Source organism: Carlito syrichta, unplaced genomic scaffold (genome assembly GCF_000164805.1).
Source record: "Carlito syrichta isolate Samal-C Ts95f unplaced genomic scaffold, Tarsius_syrichta-2.0.1 Scaffold308872, whole genome shotgun sequence".
Classification (NCBI taxonomy): domain Eukaryota; kingdom Metazoa; phylum Chordata; class Mammalia; order Primates; family Tarsiidae; genus Carlito; species Carlito syrichta.
The window spans coordinates 353,378-370,198 of NW_007252968.1; the positions used below are offsets into that span (position 1 = coordinate 353,378).

General features: G+C 52.4%; 2 protein-coding genes across 2 annotated transcripts in view; both read left to right on the forward strand.

Moving 5' to 3' along the window:
- LAPTM5 (lysosomal protein transmembrane 5) overlaps positions 1-3,342 on the forward strand; it is a 43,140-nt gene extending 39,798 nt beyond the window's left edge. Inside the window, exon 9 of the transcript XR_002482428.1 lies at positions 3,316-3,342. The gene's annotated coding sequence lies outside the window, so the exon portion shown is untranslated. The remainder of the gene's footprint in view (positions 1-3,315) is intronic.
- Positions 1-5,255, forward strand: part of MATN1 (matrilin 1, cartilage matrix protein) — a 9,658-nt gene extending 4,403 nt beyond the window's left edge. The window contains exons 4-8 of the mRNA XM_021716685.1: positions 983-1,108; positions 2,129-2,545; positions 3,135-3,287; positions 4,084-4,164; positions 4,769-5,255. Coding sequence (XP_021572360.1) covers positions 983-1,108; positions 2,129-2,545; positions 3,135-3,287; positions 4,084-4,164; positions 4,769-4,818 — 827 coding nt within the window. The 3' untranslated portion in view covers positions 4,819-5,255. The remainder of the gene's footprint in view (positions 1-982; positions 1,109-2,128; positions 2,546-3,134; positions 3,288-4,083; positions 4,165-4,768) is intronic.
- Positions 5,256-16,821: the final 11,566 nt, after the last annotated feature.

Genomic DNA, 16,821 nt, shown 5'->3' on the forward strand with positions numbered 1-16,821 from the left:
GGAGGGGTCTTCGCCTCCGTGAAGGCCGCAAATGTCAGCATTGGGGGCGGGGCCAGATAGGAGGGCGGGACCTGGCTGAGGCGATGGCCGGTAAGAGACGAGAACCGAGTTAGGTCAACACCAGAGGCAGGGCCAGGGCTCGAGGCAGGGCGTAACTGGGCTGGGGCTGCAGCTAGAGCAGACTGAGGGGGTCCCAACGCCGAGGAGTGGGACATAGACAGCCAGGGCGGAGACTGATCCGGGGGAGGGTCCCCAGCCCCGGGTTGAGAGAGTTGGAAAGAGGTGATGTTAAGAGCCCTTTTATGTGGCAGATCCAGACAGGGACCAAGTCGGGGCTGGAACCCAGTAGGGGAGCTTAGAAAACCTCTCCGTGTTTCTATGTCAAGGGTTTTTAATGCCAAAGATTTCTGCGGTGCGGGAGGGTCCGAGGGCCCTGGCCACTGGCAGGAGAGGCTTCAGAGCTATTTTCAAAGGGGAGGTGGGCTTGTGGGAGGGGTCTTTGGGATGTGACCAGCCAGAATGGATAGGGTCTCGAGTAGGACAGGAGTAGCGCCAGGGCAGGACTTTCCCCATTTATAAAATGAGTCTAAGAAGAGCACGTACCGTATTGTGAGAATTCAGTGGGATAATGCAAGACGTAATTCTCAACACACGGAATTTAACAGGTTTTTTTGAGCATGTTCTGCGTGCTCTTTTCTAGACCTTTGGGATGCAGTGGTGAACAGAACAGATGAGAGGCCCTGCCTCGTGGCCTTGATTTTTGCAGTGGGACTTTACATTTCTCACCATCAGCATTATCACCTTCAGGCCCTGGTGCGGTGATTGTAGCTGAGAGTCTGGGGCTTTCACTCCAACCCGTTGGGGGCCTCACTTTCCCTGAGAGTGTGAGGGGGCTTGATCTCCATGGCCAGTGAAAGGCATACTGGCTGAAGTGTCCAAGGCCCTGTGCTTGTGAGAGCTGAGCCTCCCCTTGTCCCCGCAGTGGTGTCAGACCTGTGTGCCACCGGGGACCACGACTGTGAGCAGGTGTGCATCAGCTCCCCAGGCTCCTACACCTGCTCCTGCCGCGAGGGCTTCACCCTGAACAGTGATGGCAAGACCTGCAATGGTCAGTGGGCTGGATGCAGGCAAGCCCAGGAAGGTGGGAAGGGGGTCGATGGGGCCTCAACTATTCCCCAGGAAACCCATCTGAGTCTCCCTGCACTTTGTCTCTGGACCCATCTTCAAAGTAGATAGATACCTTTTAGAGTTTGGTGTCTGCAGAAGGCTCTCTCCTCACTCCTGTCTCTTATTTTATTTTATTTTATTTTTGAGTTGGAATCGCACTTTGTCGCTGAGGCTGGAATGCAGTGGCATGCTCATGGCCTCCCCAGCATCGACCTGGTGGGCTCCGGCGATACTTCCGCCTCAGCTTTCCAAGTAGCTGGAACTACAGGCACTCGCTACCATGCCTGGCTGATTTTTGATTTATTGTAGAGACAAGGTCTCGCCAAGTTGTCCGGGCTGGTCTCAAACCTGCGGGCTCAGGCCATCCACTCGCCTTGGTCTCCCAAAGTGCTGAGATTACGGGCTGAGGCACCGAGCCCGGCCCTGTCTCCTTCTCTCTTTTTTTTTTTTTTGAGTTGGAGTCTCACTCCGTTGCCCAGACTGGAGTGCAGTGGCACGCTCCCGGCCACTGCAGCCTCAAACTGCTGAGCTCCAGTGATCCTTCTGCCTCAGCCTTCCAAGTAACTGGAACTACAGGCACGCGCTACCACGCCCAGCTAATTTTTTATTTATTGTAGAGATGAGGTCTCACCGAGTTGCCCGGGTGGGTCTCGAACCCGCGGGCTCAGGCAATCCACTCACCTCGGCCTCCCAAAGCGCTGGGATTACAGGCTGAGCCACCGATCCCGGCCCTGTCTCTCTTTTTAAACCCATGGGTGGTGGGTTTGGTGTGTTAGAAGGGCCAACATAGCCTCCAACTCAAATCCTGGTGCTGCCACTTCTGAGCGGTGTGATTTCATGGCCATTGGCGCTTCAGTTTCTTGTGCTGTAAATGGGGCCAGGAACCTTGGAGTTTGTTTTGTGGTCACGATGGATTGTTATGTCCTTAAGCGTCATCCTCTCACCTTCTTATACTCCCCAGTCTGCAGCGGTGGTGGGGGCAGCTCAGCCACTGACCTAGTCTTCCTCATCGATGGATCCAAGAGTGTGCGGCCAGAGAACTTTGAGCTGGTGAAGAAGTTCATCAATCAGATCGTGGACACGCTGGATGTGTCAGACAAGCTGGCCCAGGTGGGACTGGTGCAGTACTCCAGCTCTGTGCGGCAAGAATTCCCCCTGGGCCGTTTCCACACCAAGAAGGACATCAAGGCGGCTGTGCGGAACATGTCCTACATGGAGAAAGGCACCATGACTGGGGCTGCCCTCAAGTACCTCATTGACAATTCCTTCTCTGTGTCCAGCGGGGCCAGGCCCGGTGCCCAGAAGGTGGGCATCGTCTTCACTGATGGCCGGAGTCAGGACTACATTAATGACGCTGCCAAGAAGGCCAAGGATCTTGGTAGGTGCTGCCTCCTGGACCCTGGATGCCACTGCTGGCCAGGGGTACACATGGGTGTACAGGACTGTCATTTATCTGGGTGTCTTTTGGTTAGTGCCCTAAATGCAGGTGAATGTGAATGAGGACGGTTGGTTAGTCCAAGTCCCTCCTATACTGATGACAAAACTGAGGCCCAAAAAAGCAATTGACTCCTTTTCATGATCATTTTGGAGGTGAGGCTTGGAACTTTTCCAGCTGAACAGTCCCAAGAACACACCAACTATCAGAAGGCAACTCAAGTCCACTTTGGGCCAAACCTGAGCTCCAGTTTTGCCACCTATCAAATGGGGAAAACAATGACTACCAGATGGATGGGTATGAGGTTTGGACGAAGCTCTCAGTGCAAAGCTTCCAGTCCAAGGTCTGACCCATTGGCAGAACCTCAGTCAATGTTGATTTCCTCATTGTGCTTGTCCCAGGCACTCTGCTTGCAATTTCAGCAGCTGCCACCAGGAGGTGTCTAGTGCTGGTCACCTAGGCTTTCTGGGGGAGGTTCAGCCTGGCCTCCAGTGCCCTTGGCCAGCCATATTTGTCTCATTCTTCATGGCAGGCTTTAAGATGTTTGCTGTGGGTGTGGGCAATGCCGTGGAGGACGAGCTGCGGGAAATTGCCTCGGAGCCCGTGGCAGAGCACTATTTCTACACAGCTGACTTCAAGACCATCAACCAGATAGGCAAGAAATTGCAGAAGAAAATCTGTGTGGGTGAGTGAGGCCAGGCTTCATCGAAGAGGCGAGGTGGGGGCCTGTGGGGGGCGGGGTTGTGGAACTGGTACGGATGGGGAAAAGCAGGGACTGGAGGGGTCCCAGGAGTTGGCAGGACCAGGAGGTGGGCTGGCCAGTACAACTCTTACTGCCAGCAGACCTGTCATGGCACTGTTCAGACATGGATGGCACTGTTCTCAGTGTTCTCCAACACGAAAGCATCCCATCCTATTTGGTGGGGATGTCCATTTTACAGATGAGAAAACCAAGGCCAGAGGAGTAGAATAACTGTTGCTAGCTGAGGGAGCTGGGATTTGAACCCTGCTACCTCCCCCGGTCCTCCCGGGTGACCTGCCCGCTGGTTCTCCGTGGTTAGGAGTGTGAGCTCTAAAGCCAGAGGTGCCTGGGTTTGCGTCTTGCTCTGACGCTGTTGGCCACAGTCAAGTTGTTTCACTTCTTGGATTCTTCATTTGTAAAATGGGGTTAGTGACTTCAAACCCAAAGGGTGGGGGTGAGGAATCACTGAGATGACACAGATGCCCCTAATAGGGTCCTGCACATGGTAGGTACCCAGTTCAGGGAAGCTCTTGTCAAGTTCATTCTCAGGGCACTGAGGGAGCAGGAGGACTTTCAGGGTTCGCTCCTCCATCACTCCTAGGGGTGCTGTCTCAAGGGCTCTCTATGTCTCCCTGTCTTCCCAGACCCCCAGGCCTCTCTCTCCCCCAACTCCCCAGCCCTGGCCCTGGACAACCACTCAACAGCACCTTTCTCTTCTCCTCCTTCTTGTCCACTGCAGAGGAAGACCCGTGTGCCTGCGAGTCCGTGGTGAAATTCCAGGCCAATGTGGAGGGGCTGCTGCAGGCCCTGAGCAGGAAGCATATCCTTTTCCAGAGGCGACTGCAGGGTGCTGAAGGGGTGGGAGAGACAGGGTGGTGGGGAAGGGAGAGGGAGGCACTGTCGCATTAGGGTGGGCTCCTCCTCACCTGCCTCCTACTGAAGGAGGGCTGCATTCTGGCCAGATAGACCAGCACCAGCTTTAGTGCAGACTGTCTAGATGATAAACAGAGAAACTGAGGCAGAAGCCAAGCTCTAGGGACTGGACACACACAGAGTCCTGAAGATGCTCAGGAGAACATGGCGCCCTGTGGACTCTGCATATCTCAGGCTCATGGTGACACTTGGAGGTGGGGCCAGGCCACAGATAGGCTCAGCCAGGATGCACTGGGGACCCAGCAGGGCTGAACGTGCAACTGAGCAGGGAGTGGGACAGGGCACTCAGAATGCGCAGTAACAAGCTGGGGGTTTTGGGAAGCGCTGTTCTGAGGACAGTCGATGGGAAAGTTTTGACAATGGGGTAGACACATGCTGTGGGGGGTGGGGAGGAAAAGCCCTGGAAGAAGAGGAAGTGGGGTCCAGAGTGTGGGTCAGCTGTCACTGCCCTGTCCCAGTCAGCCTGCGTCTCTCCTTGACTCCACGTCCACTGGAAGCTGTGAGTAAGCGACTGGCCATCCTGGAGAACAGAGTCATCTAAGCTGCCTGTGCTTGCTGTGGCCCCTCCAGCTCTTGCCCAGTGGGGCTCAGAGTCCCGTGCATGTCCCCGCAGCCCCGAGTTTAGTCTAGCTTTGCCATTTTAGTGGGGGAGGCCAGCCTGGGAATGGGAGGAGGTATGTTAGTGTGCCTGCTGGGAACATATAGGGGCACGTGTGTGTGTGTGTGTGTGTGTGTGTGTGTGTGTGCGCGCGCCTGGGGGCAGGCGTGAGTCTGGGAGCTGGAACATGGGCATGAGAGTGAGGACATGGAAGAGTATGAGAGCGAGGGACTGTGTTTGCATTTTTCCAATCAAAAGCTTAATATATTCCTTTTTTTTTTTTAGTTAACCCTTTCTTGACTCCGAGGGTTGTGAATCTCTTTTCTGATTTCTCTATTCCCTGATGAAACAATTAAATGTGATTTAACTTAAGCACGGAATGGGGCTGGAGACAGTGTGGTTATTTGGGGACCAGGAGAAAGGATTGGCGAAGGTGGTGGGTGATGGAGTGTTTTAAGGTTGGTAACAGTGGTGGTGACAGTGATGACAACAACCACACCAAAACCAGTTCATATTTGTTGTGCTTTTTCTTTTATTTATTTAATTAAAAAAATTATATATATATATATATATTTAAAGACAGGGTCTCACTCTGTCACCAGGCTGGAGTGCAGTGGCTCTATCATGGTTCACCACAGCCTTGACCTCCTAAGCTCAGGCATCCTTCTGCGGCATCCTCTCAAGTAGCTGAGACTACAGGTGGATGCCACCATGCCCAGCTAATGATTTTTATGATTTTTTTTTGTAGAGACAAGGTCTTGCTATGTTGCCCAGGCTGGTCTTCAACTCTTGGGTTCAAGCAATCCTCCGGTCTTGGCCTCCCAAATTGCTAGGATTATAGGCATGAGCCACCGCGCCCAGCCTTGTCATGCCTTTTTGGTTACAAATTCATTTAAGCCCTCCTAGGAATCCTACCCAGAAAAGGCTTGAATCATTCCCATTTTACTGATGAGAAAGCTGAATACCCGAATGATGAAATAACTTGCTCAGTAGTGGGTCACTTGGAGAGACAGGCCTTCAATCCATCAAAAGAAAAAGGCATCGAGAAAAAGCAATGGCACCAGATAGGACTCATTTCTTCATTAATTTATTCATTCATTCAGGTATCCAATACTTACAGAGCATACCCTGGTGTCAGGCAGTGGGGAGATGGTGGCATGTGAGACAGATACTGTCCCTACCCTGCAGGGACATACAGTTGAGTAGTGTGCTCCTGTTACCCCCACCCTAGCTAGAGAAAAAGAGAGTGAGTTTAGGTTGTCCCTAATCCCAACCCCCTCTTGATATCTGGGAGCCCATGCAGTGAGTGTGTGTGTGTGAGAGGTGATGGGAAGGCTCCGACCTGAGCCTGACCTGGCCCTGGTGTCTCTCCCACACCCCTGCTGGGGTTCTGTCTGATGTGTCCTGTGGATCAGCCGCCTCTCCCCCTACCCCCAACACAGACTGCCACCGCATCTCAGAGACTGCACTGGGGAGACTTCTGATCCCACCTTCCCCTCTCCCAGCCCTACCTACGGACTGTAGGCTACACCCCGAGATTCAGGCCTCTGGAGCAGTGCCCCACCCAACCCCAAATCTCAGTTCCTCGGCTCTCAGGGGGTGCTTTGGTGGTTTTCTGAGCCCATTCTTGTTTAAGCATCATTGGTGCTTCCACTAGATTCACACTTGAGAGCATGGTTAAAAGGCTTTCACAAGGAGCTCAGACTGTTTGGAAAGATCTTCCTGAGAGGCAGTTCAGGGAGGCAGAAGAACAGTGTAATGGTACCTAAGAGCCACATTAACACAACAGCACAGCTACACAGGAACAGCTTAGCTATGACACAGTCACACTCACCCCTGTGGCTTGAGTACCACCTCCTACACAGTTTCCCGAGCCCTCTCTCTGTGCCAGGCCCTGGGGAGGGGTTTTTCTGCTTTCTGAGGAGTCTCCTTGTCACAGCACCCCCTGGTGGTGATTGTTTAGGCCATACTTCCTTTCTTCTGAGATTGCCCTTCCCCTCCCTTCCTTACACGTGAGGCTAGGGAGAGGCAGCCATATGGATGCAGGGTAACCCCACCTCTGGACCTCAGATGAGGGTCTGTGAGTAGACACCTGACCCAAGGTGGGCCAATCAGCACCTTTCTTCTGGGAATGTGGACATGGGGATCTTAGTTACCTGGCTGCTGGGGCTAGAGCTGGGAGAGTCTGACTGGGATCAGCTGGGTGGTTCTTCTGCTCCAAGTGGCATTGGCTGGGACTGCTGTCATCTGGTTCTTGGCCAGCTAGAGATGCTTTGGTGGGGACAGCTGAAAGGCTGGGCATCTCTCTCTCTCTCCCTCTGGTCTCAGGGACTTAACCCGGTTGTGGGTTCTCCAACAGGGGAACAGGACATCCTACATGGCTTCTAAAGCTTCTCAGGGCTGAGGCCCCAAATTGGCACAGCAACACTTTCACTGCATTTTATTGATCAAAGCAGTTGTAGACCAGCCTTAATCCAAAGGTTGTAGAGATAAACTCCACTTCTTAGGAGGAGAGTGACAAAGAACTTGTGACCATCTTTATTGCAGCACATGGGGTCACTGGCCTCCCTCACTGGGCCTGGTTACATTCCCTGCCTTTGACACTCATAAGGAAGGGGCTGGGGGGCAGAGAGGAATGAGGACCCCACCAAGCAGGCTGGGGTAGGGAAGGTGCTGGACAGGGAGACTGATCCAAGCCCAGAATCAGGGAGGGGCCCACAGAGTGAAGGCTGGGGTGACTACAGCTCCGAGCTGTAGAACCTGTAGGCCTGAGGCCACAGAAACCTCAGCAAAGTTAAAGTTAGCTGAGTAAGTTTATGTTTCACGCAAAGCTAGAGGTCTGACTCAGCTGTCCTCTTCACCTCCATTTCCTTCTACCTGTGTGAGGACCTAGGTGCTTCTCACTCTTTAATTCTGGGAAGTGACTAACTGTACTGGGTTCCAGCCCCTGCACCATTCCTCTGCTACCTGGTGAGTTGGCAAGGCCTCTCCCCTCTCTGAGCCTCACGGTCTACATCATGGAAGGAAATACTAGCACCACCTCCCAGGTGTCAAGGAGATATTGACTAGGAGGCTCTGAGCAAAGCACCCACTCACGTTTTGCATCCAGAGTGGAGTTGGCACTACTGCCACCATGTGGGGCATGGTTTCCTGGCCCGCACACCTGTCAGTTCCTCAGCTGCTTCCTCCTTCCCATCTGGTACCCACATCCTTCAAGATACTGTGGCCAACTGGTCTCCAGTGGCTGTGTCATCCAGGACACCTGTTACCTGCAGGGAGATCACCCCAGAGTGGACACCATGGTGCTTTGCAAGTCTTCTGCTCCTCAGCAGGGAGCTTGGCCCTCCTGTGTCTTGTTAACAGAAATCAACATGCCCTCCCCTCCTTCACCAGGAGGCAAAGATGAGGATGGTTTTGTCTCTGCTTTGAGCAGTGCCAGACTGAGTGTGCCGGGCTGGGCAGGCCAGGCGAGGAGGATGGTGTGAGCATGAAGCTTCTGAGGACAGCTGGCTGCCTCCAACATGCAGTCACATAACAAACCTTTGCAGTGCACCTCTGCCAGGCCCTCTTCTAGGCATTAGGGATAGCATAGGAAACAAAGTCCAGCAAATGTCACTGTCTTTATGGGATGACCCTCCACCCATTTCACAAGTGGATGAGTTGGGATTCCTGGGTTTATCTTTGCTGTCTCTGAGTGTCAGGCCCTGGGCACACAGTAGGGGCTCAGCAGATCCTAGGGTCCTCTCTCTTCCTGCTCTTCCTCCCTTGTTCACCGCGGGGGGGGGAGGGGGAGGGGGGGAGGGGCAGAGCATGGACCTGGTCCTGAAGGACCACCTGGCCTGGAGCTGGCCCTATGCCTGAGGGCAGAGAAGACAGAATTGGACCCTAGAGGAAGGGGCTGGGTGGGGAGGGAGTGAGGGCTCCTGCCAAGCAGCCTGGGGGTAGGGAAGGTGCTGGATGGGGAGAGTGATCAGAGCCCGGTGCCCACAGAGTGAAGGTGGGGCGGCCACAATTCAGTGCCTGAGATCGTGGCCGGACCTGCTGCTGGTCAGGCCTGGCTCAGGCTCTGGCTCAGGATGAGTGGAGGTGGGTGGAGGATCTGGGTCCTCTGGGGCTGACCCTCAGAATTTTTCATAAAAGCAACAGATGGGGGTGTGTTTGCATGCTCAGAACAACCACGGAGGTGGGGGGGAGTGCTTCCTGTTTCCAGCATTCCTGTCTGAGGAATTCCATGGCAGACTGGAGCATGGAGTGTAGAACAGCTGGCAAGAGAAGCTGTGAGGCCAACATCCTAGGAGCTGGGACGATGGGGCCGTGAGTCAGGGTGGAGGCGTGCACAGGCTCTTGATTGCAGGTGACAGAAATGTCAGCATGAGCACCAGTCAGCATGAGCACAAGAAGGGAGTTGGTAGGGTTCCATGACAGAAGTTCTGATATAACAAGCAGGTTAGGCTAGAGAAGCTTCAGGGCTGCAGGAAGGTTCCAAGCTCATGGTCGTCTGAGCAGCCTTGCAAAAAAATAATTGGGTCATCCTCTGGGTTGTGGTGATCACGGCCTAGCTACAGGAAACTTCATACCGACTGAACTGTTAGATTCTGACCAGACGCACCTGCAGCACTATAGTCCTTTTATCCAGGATTCTTGAGGTGGAGAGCCAACCACCAAGGCAGAAACTAGCTTAGAGACAACTTGGCATGTGTGCATGAAAGCCAGCGTTGACCTAAGACAGCCTTGACCCTCTTCCCTTCATTATACGCTCATTACAATATCATTAGCATTCTACAAAAATCCCCACCCCGAGTGTCATGACAGTCCTGGTGTGACCCTATGAGGCCTGAAACTCCCCCGCCTGATACGAGGGAGGAGTAACAGAGACTCAGTCCTAAGGTCACCCATTTCTGGGAAAAGCCCACCCCAATCTACTCCTCAGTACCCATGAGAATAAAAGTCATAGCTCCACAATAGCCAGGGGCAGAAGCAGCAGTGGGCTGTTTCTGGCCGCTGTCCTCTCTTGGGAGTGAGTTCCTCTGCGCAGTAAAGCTCCTTGCTCCTCTGTGTGTCTTTGTGAATTCATCACAAATGTGAATGCAAGAACCTGTTGTCGACCATCTCATGCCGGGAACAGTGCCTCTTCTCCCAGGAACAGATCCTGCGCTAAAGCCTCGATCTCTCTTTTCTCAGCTCTGGTCTTCTGGTCTCCACCATGGCCTCGTGCCAGGCAGGCCACCCTTGAGCGCCTCCCAAGTCCCACGTCACACCCTGCAGATTCCAGTCCACAGGACACAACCTCACTGGCCTGGATGGGGTCCTGTGCCACCCTGGAGCTCCCACCCTGGAACTGGGCACTGTGGCCAGGGGGATGCCAGACCCTGACTGGCCAGGCCTGGGCCCTGGCCATCCCGAGAGCCAGGGGTGGAATCCGCTGTACATGGCCCCCAGGACTGGGAAGGTTGGGCAATGTTTACTCAAGGCAGAGGGATTGTTGTCTGATGCCAGAGCCTGGGAGTGGAGTGGGTGGAACCAGCACCCTGCCAGGTGGGATCAGGGATGGGTGGATGCCTGGCCTGGGAATAGGTGACAATTCTTCCCTGCATAGTGGTAGAGGAGCTGGCTCTGACGAGGCCCTGTCACCCGGCTCTGAGGAAGTAAGGGGCCTGCTTTGTGGGGTCTTTCAAGCCCAGATGCTCGCCCTTACTCATCCCAGCTCTGCCCGCAGCAGCTGCAATTTCTCAGGAAACTCATCCTCACTGTGTAAGTCCACATCTTTCTCTGCTCTAGGTTTGAGGAGCAGAAGGTTCTACACAATTCCCAGAAAGAAAGAAAACCAGCATCTCCCCTGGGGCAACCAGGATCTACTGACAGATGGCAAGTTACTTTGTAACCTAGCATTTTGTGTTTTTGCATTTTGTATAGATAAACAGGACTAAGCTAATTAGGATTGTTTTTTCTTTCTTTCCTCAGGCCTTGAAATACAATGGGAATCTCTTGGCCCCAGAGTGAATTGGTTACCAGGTTTCAATAAGGGGTTTGTCTTTGCAATTACAATTCATTAATGGATTTACCAGGGTGAGAAGATGTCAGGTCCACTAAGGGGATTGCTTTGCATTTCTCCTCTTTTAATTACACGGTTTTCTCCTGGACCAGTGCTCTTTGAGAAAAGGGGGTGTGGCCTGAGAGGAGAATCTCAGCACCCGGTTGTGGAATGCAATTAATATGGGAGGAGGCTGGGCTTGGTGGCTCAGCCTGTAATCCTGCACTTTGGGAGGCTGAGGCGAGTGGATTGCCTGAGCCGGTGGGTTTGAGACCCACTTGGGGAACTTGGTGAGACTTTGTCTCTACAATAAACTAAAAATTAGCTGGGCATGGTAGTGTGTGCCTGCAGTTCTGGCTACTTGGATGGTTGAGGCGGAAGGATCGCCGGAGCCCAGCAGGTAGAAACTGCGGAGGCCGGGAGCATGCCACTACACTCCTAGTCTGGGTGACAGAATGGGACTTCAACTCAAAAAAACAAAATAAAACAAAACAAAATAGGGGAGGAGACTGGAGCTGCTTAGGACTTCCCGGCACCCGAGGGTGGGCCTATATCTCTTCAGAGCCACCGGGTGGCTGGGAGGCTGGGCCATGCAAGCCTGGATGGTGTCTGTGTGTTGACGAGGGCAGGGGACCGCTGTGCTCACGGGGCCTGGTGACTCTGGAGTATTTCGTGGTCAGAATCAGATTTGGGTCACCTATTGTGTTATGGTTTTTGGTTCGTCACAATGTGCCGCGTGATTGCAGTTTCCCATCAAGACTTCTCAGTGATCCTTTCCAAAACTTGTATGGCAGGGCGAGAAACCAAGGCTGTTGGATGGAAAGTGTCACATGGCCAGGAGGTGGCTGGGCTGAATTTGAACCCTGGAACTTCTGGCTCCAAAAGCAGGGCTCTTTCCAGAACACGGCCTCTCTGAGGTTCAGACTCGCTGTGATGAAAGGGCTGTTCCTTTTACAACAGGTTAGGACCATCACAGGTGAACTGGCCTCCTTGCCTATGGGTTCTTGTTCTTTAGTCCGTTCTGCACACTGACTCCAGAGTCTCTCTCTTTTTTTTGAGTTGGAGTCTCACTCCATCGCCCAGACTGGAGTGCAGTGGCCACTCCCGGCCACCGCAGCCTCGACCTGGTAGGTTCCGGCGATCCTTCTACCTCAGCCTTCCAAGTAGCTGGAACTACAGGCACGCGCTACCACGCCTGGCTGATTTTTGATTTATTGTAGAGATGAGGTCTCACCAAGTTGCCCAGGCGGGTCTTGAGCTCGCGGGCTCAGACAGTACACTCACCTCAGCCTCCCAAAGTGCTGGGATTACAGGCTGAGCCGCCGAGCCCAGCTGACATCAGAGTCTTACAAGGTCCACCTGATCAGGTCACATCCCTGCTCAAGAACCTCCTCTGGTTCTCTACTGCCTCCTGGATAAACTTCAAACCCAGCCTGACAACTTAGGTGCTGTATGTTCTGCCCTAGATCTCTGTCTTACTTCTCATCACTGTGATATCACAGAGGTCATACTCTGTAGAACCATATGAGAACCATATGAGGTTGCTGTCAATATGCCCATTGTATAGATGGAGAGACTGAGGCACAGAGAGCTAAAATCACTTGTGCAAGATTGGGCTTTCAGGACTGAGATCCTGAAAGGCTGATGTTTACCAGGCCTTGAAATAGGGTAGGGACCAGGGTTATAGGGTGTAGAGATCTCACCAATTGTTCTTGCTCAATGTACAGGGCTCTAAGAGTCCCAGACATCACCATGGAGGCCAGACCAAGAGACTTCAGGTTGTTTTTTTTTTTTTTTAAAGTGCCCAAATGCTTCCTGAGGAACAAACTAGGTGCTGAGGGGGAGAAATGATCAACTAGACACTGTTGCTGAAGAAGCTTCTGGTCTGTTTAATACAGCAGAAGGGACAGGAACACATGAAGCAATGATGGTGATAAATGATAGCCACCCTTTCCTGACAGGGTATACTGTGCTGGGTGCACATTGCTGTTCTGAGAGGTCAGGCAACTTGTGCAGAATTGCATAACAAGAAGTTCAAATAGGATTTGAACTCAGGATTGCTGGGCATCAGAGGCTGAACTCTGTCCTCTGCAGTGGGCTTCCCCTGTTCTGTGGTTATAATGGAGGAAGGGCTTAAGGGCAGCTGGTGGGGATGAGGCAGAAATGGGGGAACTCACTGGGAAGGGCTGGAAATGTTGAGGTCAAATGCAGTTACCAATAGTAAAGGCCAGTGTTTATTGAGCACCTATTGTGAATCAGGGACTGCTCTGGATACTTTTCATGGATTAGGCCTTAGTTTGATTCCTATAAGGGGATCCCCTCTATCATTCCAGTTGAAGGATGAGAAAACTGAGGCATAGAGGGTTTCAGGAGCATGTCAGTGTGCCCCATCCAGTGAGTGATGGAGCTGGGACTAAACCCAATTCCATAGACGCCTGCCTGCAACAGGTGCTCTCAGCATATTGCTAGTTGAGCTGATGAGTGTGGCCAGTGCGCTGACAAGTGGATACAATGTTACAAAGCAATAATGAAGTAAGGACAAAGTCTTAATCAAGCAAAGGTGCTTGACAAGTGGATACAATATTACAAAGCAACAATGGAGTAAGGACAAAGTCTTGATCAAGTAAAAGTGCTTGACAGGTGGATACAATGTTACAAAGTAATAATGAAGCAAGGACAAGGACTTGATCTAGCAAAGGGGCTTGACAAGTGGATACAATGTTACAAAGCAACAATGCAGTAAAGCCGAAGTCTTGATCAAGCAAAGGTGCTTGACAAGTGGATACAATGTTATAAAGCAATCATGGGGTAAGGGCAAAGTCTTGATCATGTAAAAGTGCTTGGCAAGTGGATATAATGTTACAAAGCAACCAGAGTAAAGTCAAAGTCTTGATCAAGCAAGAGTGCTTGAGCATTGGCTGTGAGACGGGGGACCAAAAGCTGCATTCCTTCATTGATTAACTCATCCAATGGTGCTTCACTGAGCACCTGCTCTGTGCCTGGTGCCACACTAGACTGTGTCTGTCTCTGCCCTCCTGGCCTTAACTCCTTTCCGGAGCCTGAGAGCAAAGGGGAGGAGTGGGGTCAGATGAAGCGTGGGAGCATTTCCAAGAAGAGCCAAGGAATGTAAAATGAAGTGGAGAATAGGGATGGGGGACACTGGCTTTTGCCCCTGGGGAGTCCAGCTTGAAGTGACCCAGGCCTGTTGTTTCAGACTTGACCCAGGCTTGTCATTTCTGAGCTTGTGCAAGGTGGGGGTGGGATCTGGAGTCAGATTCCTACACAGTCATAATGACTACAATCTATACTTCATAGCTTATAAGCACCAGGTGGAATCATCGGTATGGCCATCAGCCCCATGTGGCAGATGACACACAGGCTTAGAGAGGGAAAGGGGCTCACCAAGTTGTGTCGGGTGGGGCTGGGACTTGAAGCCTGGTCTGTTGGACTCCAGAATCCCTGCTGCTCCCATTCACCCTTTGCTGCACCCTGGTTGATGCTATCTGAACCTGTTTCTCCATCTGTGAAATGCACCCTGACACTGGGCAAAGTTATTTGAAGGACTGCCTGGGACCTTGGAATTATGTGACTTTAGAAATTCATTTACTTGTTTATTTTTAAATGGTCTGTCTTGAAGGTGTATAGCATGACATGTTGCTATACCTGCATATTTGAAATGGTGTCTGCCTCCGTGGGATCCTGTGGTCTGAGAGGGGCTGGAACTGTAGGCTATGAGGCTGCTATAGAGGCACTTGGCCACAGGATGGCACCATTGGCCCGGGAATGGGGTGGCCAGGCCCGGCGGGGGGATGGGTTCAGCCCGGGTCACTGTGAGCTGGGCTAGTTCCTGTCACTTGTGCCGCTTGTAGCACCTAATCTAATTCTTTAACCTCCTCCTCCTCAGGCCCCCAAAGGCTCCTGGAGCTGAGCAGGAGCACTCAAGGAGGTGTCTGACTGTGCCCGACCCTCCCTTCTTCTTAGGGGCAAATTACTGAGTCCTTTGTCCCCAAATCAGAACATTAGTGTCTTCAAGATAAAAAAATAGCTATAGTCTGGGGGGTGGGTGGGTACTAGAGGCCCCCAAGCAGAAGTGTCTGAGGGTCCCCAGCATAGGTGCCAGGGAGAGACCAGGGACTCTGCAATCCAATCTCTGGGTGTGAGTTGGCTTGGTCTCTGCGTGGCCTGTGACTGTGGGTGTGTGACTGCAGCTCTGGGCTCAGTTTGCTCACCTGGGAAAGGGATAGAATGGTTCCCCCTTGCTGGGGTGGAGGCTATGAAATGAGGTGACCCGGCTCCATGCTGAGTGCCTGATTCTCAGAGCCTCCAGAAGGATGAGGTTGGAAAAGCCTCTGGAAGCCCCCCAGTGGATCCCTCTTAGACAGAGGTTTGAGTTTCTGCTTTGGTTTCCCCAGCATAGATTGCTGCCCAAGGAAGCTTTAAATGCAGAGTCCCGGGCACCTGAATCCCTGGGTAAGTGAGGCCCCTGGAATCTTCATTTTAAGGAGTCTCCAGCAGGTTCTTCACTCCCTATGTTCAGACCCAGGTGTGAAGCATGGCTCCCCGCTCAGGCCCTGGATGACCTGGGTAGGTCCTGACACTTCTCAGAGCCCGACCCCATCATCAGCACCAAGGGCTGTTGGGACTTGGGAGACCCCTTATGCACATGGACTGAAAGGAGCACTCCAGCGCCAGCTGTGGGGACCCCTTGGGGTCGCACAGCTGCACCCAGTTACTCCCTGGATTGGGGTCAGCTCGGCTTCTCAGGGCTTGATAAATCTCCTAGTTGGCCAGGCTCGGTGGCTCAGCCTGTAATCCCAGCACTTTGGGAGGCCTGGCAAGTGAGTTGTCTGAGCCCATGGGTTCGAGACCAGCCCGGGCAACTTGGCGAGACCTTGTCTCTACAATAAATTTAAAAAAACTTAGCTGGGCATGGTAGTATGTGCCTGTAGTTCTGGCTACTTGGAAGGCTGAGGTGGAAGGATCGCCAGAGCCCAGCAGGTTGAGGCTGCAGTGCCTGAGAGTTGCACCACTGCCCTCCAGCCTGGGAGAGAGAGTGAGACTCCAACTCAAAAAAAAAAAAATCCAAGTGAATGAATGTAGGGAAGGATGAACTGGTTCCTTCTGCTTCCCATAACCCATCAGTGGTAACAACAGTAAATAGCGATTTACCATATATACAGTATCCATGCTGTTGTATATACTTACACATGATGCATAGTATAGAACATACAAATATAAGAAAATATGCAAATAAGTAATTAAAATATAAAATATGAGGCCAGGCGCGGTGGCTCACACCTGTAATTCCAGCACTTTGGGAGGTGGAGGTGAGATGATTGCCTGAGCCCAGGGGTTTGAAGCCAGCCTGGGCAACTTGGTGAGACCTCATCTCTACAGTAAGCAAAAAAGTTGGCTGGGTGTGGTGGCACGCACCTGTAGTTCCAGCTACTTAGAAGGCTGAAGCAGAAGGATTGCCTGAACCCAGCAGGTCAAGGCAGTAGAGGTTGTGAGCTTGGTGGTTGTGAGCTTGCCATTGCACTCCAGCCCAGGCAACTAAAAAAAAAAAAAAAAATATATATATATATATAAAACATATTAATACCATATATTAATGAATATTATTACATAATAGAATGGCGATAGTGCATTGTATTTCTATAAATAGTAATTAGTAAACGCAAGTTTACAAATAGCTGACGTACATGAGTGCTACCTATGGGCTGAGCTTTGTTCTCCGAAGGCGCCGACTTCCTTCACTCCTCACCGTGGCTGTGGGAGGTGGGGCTTCCCGGGCTCACAGTGGGGGAGGCGAGGGTCAGAAGACGAGGGACTAGCAGCATCAGACAGAGGCAGTGGCTCTGGGACCCAGGCCTGACAGCCCCATAGGACCCCTGGGTCGTCCTTCCTCCTGGGGG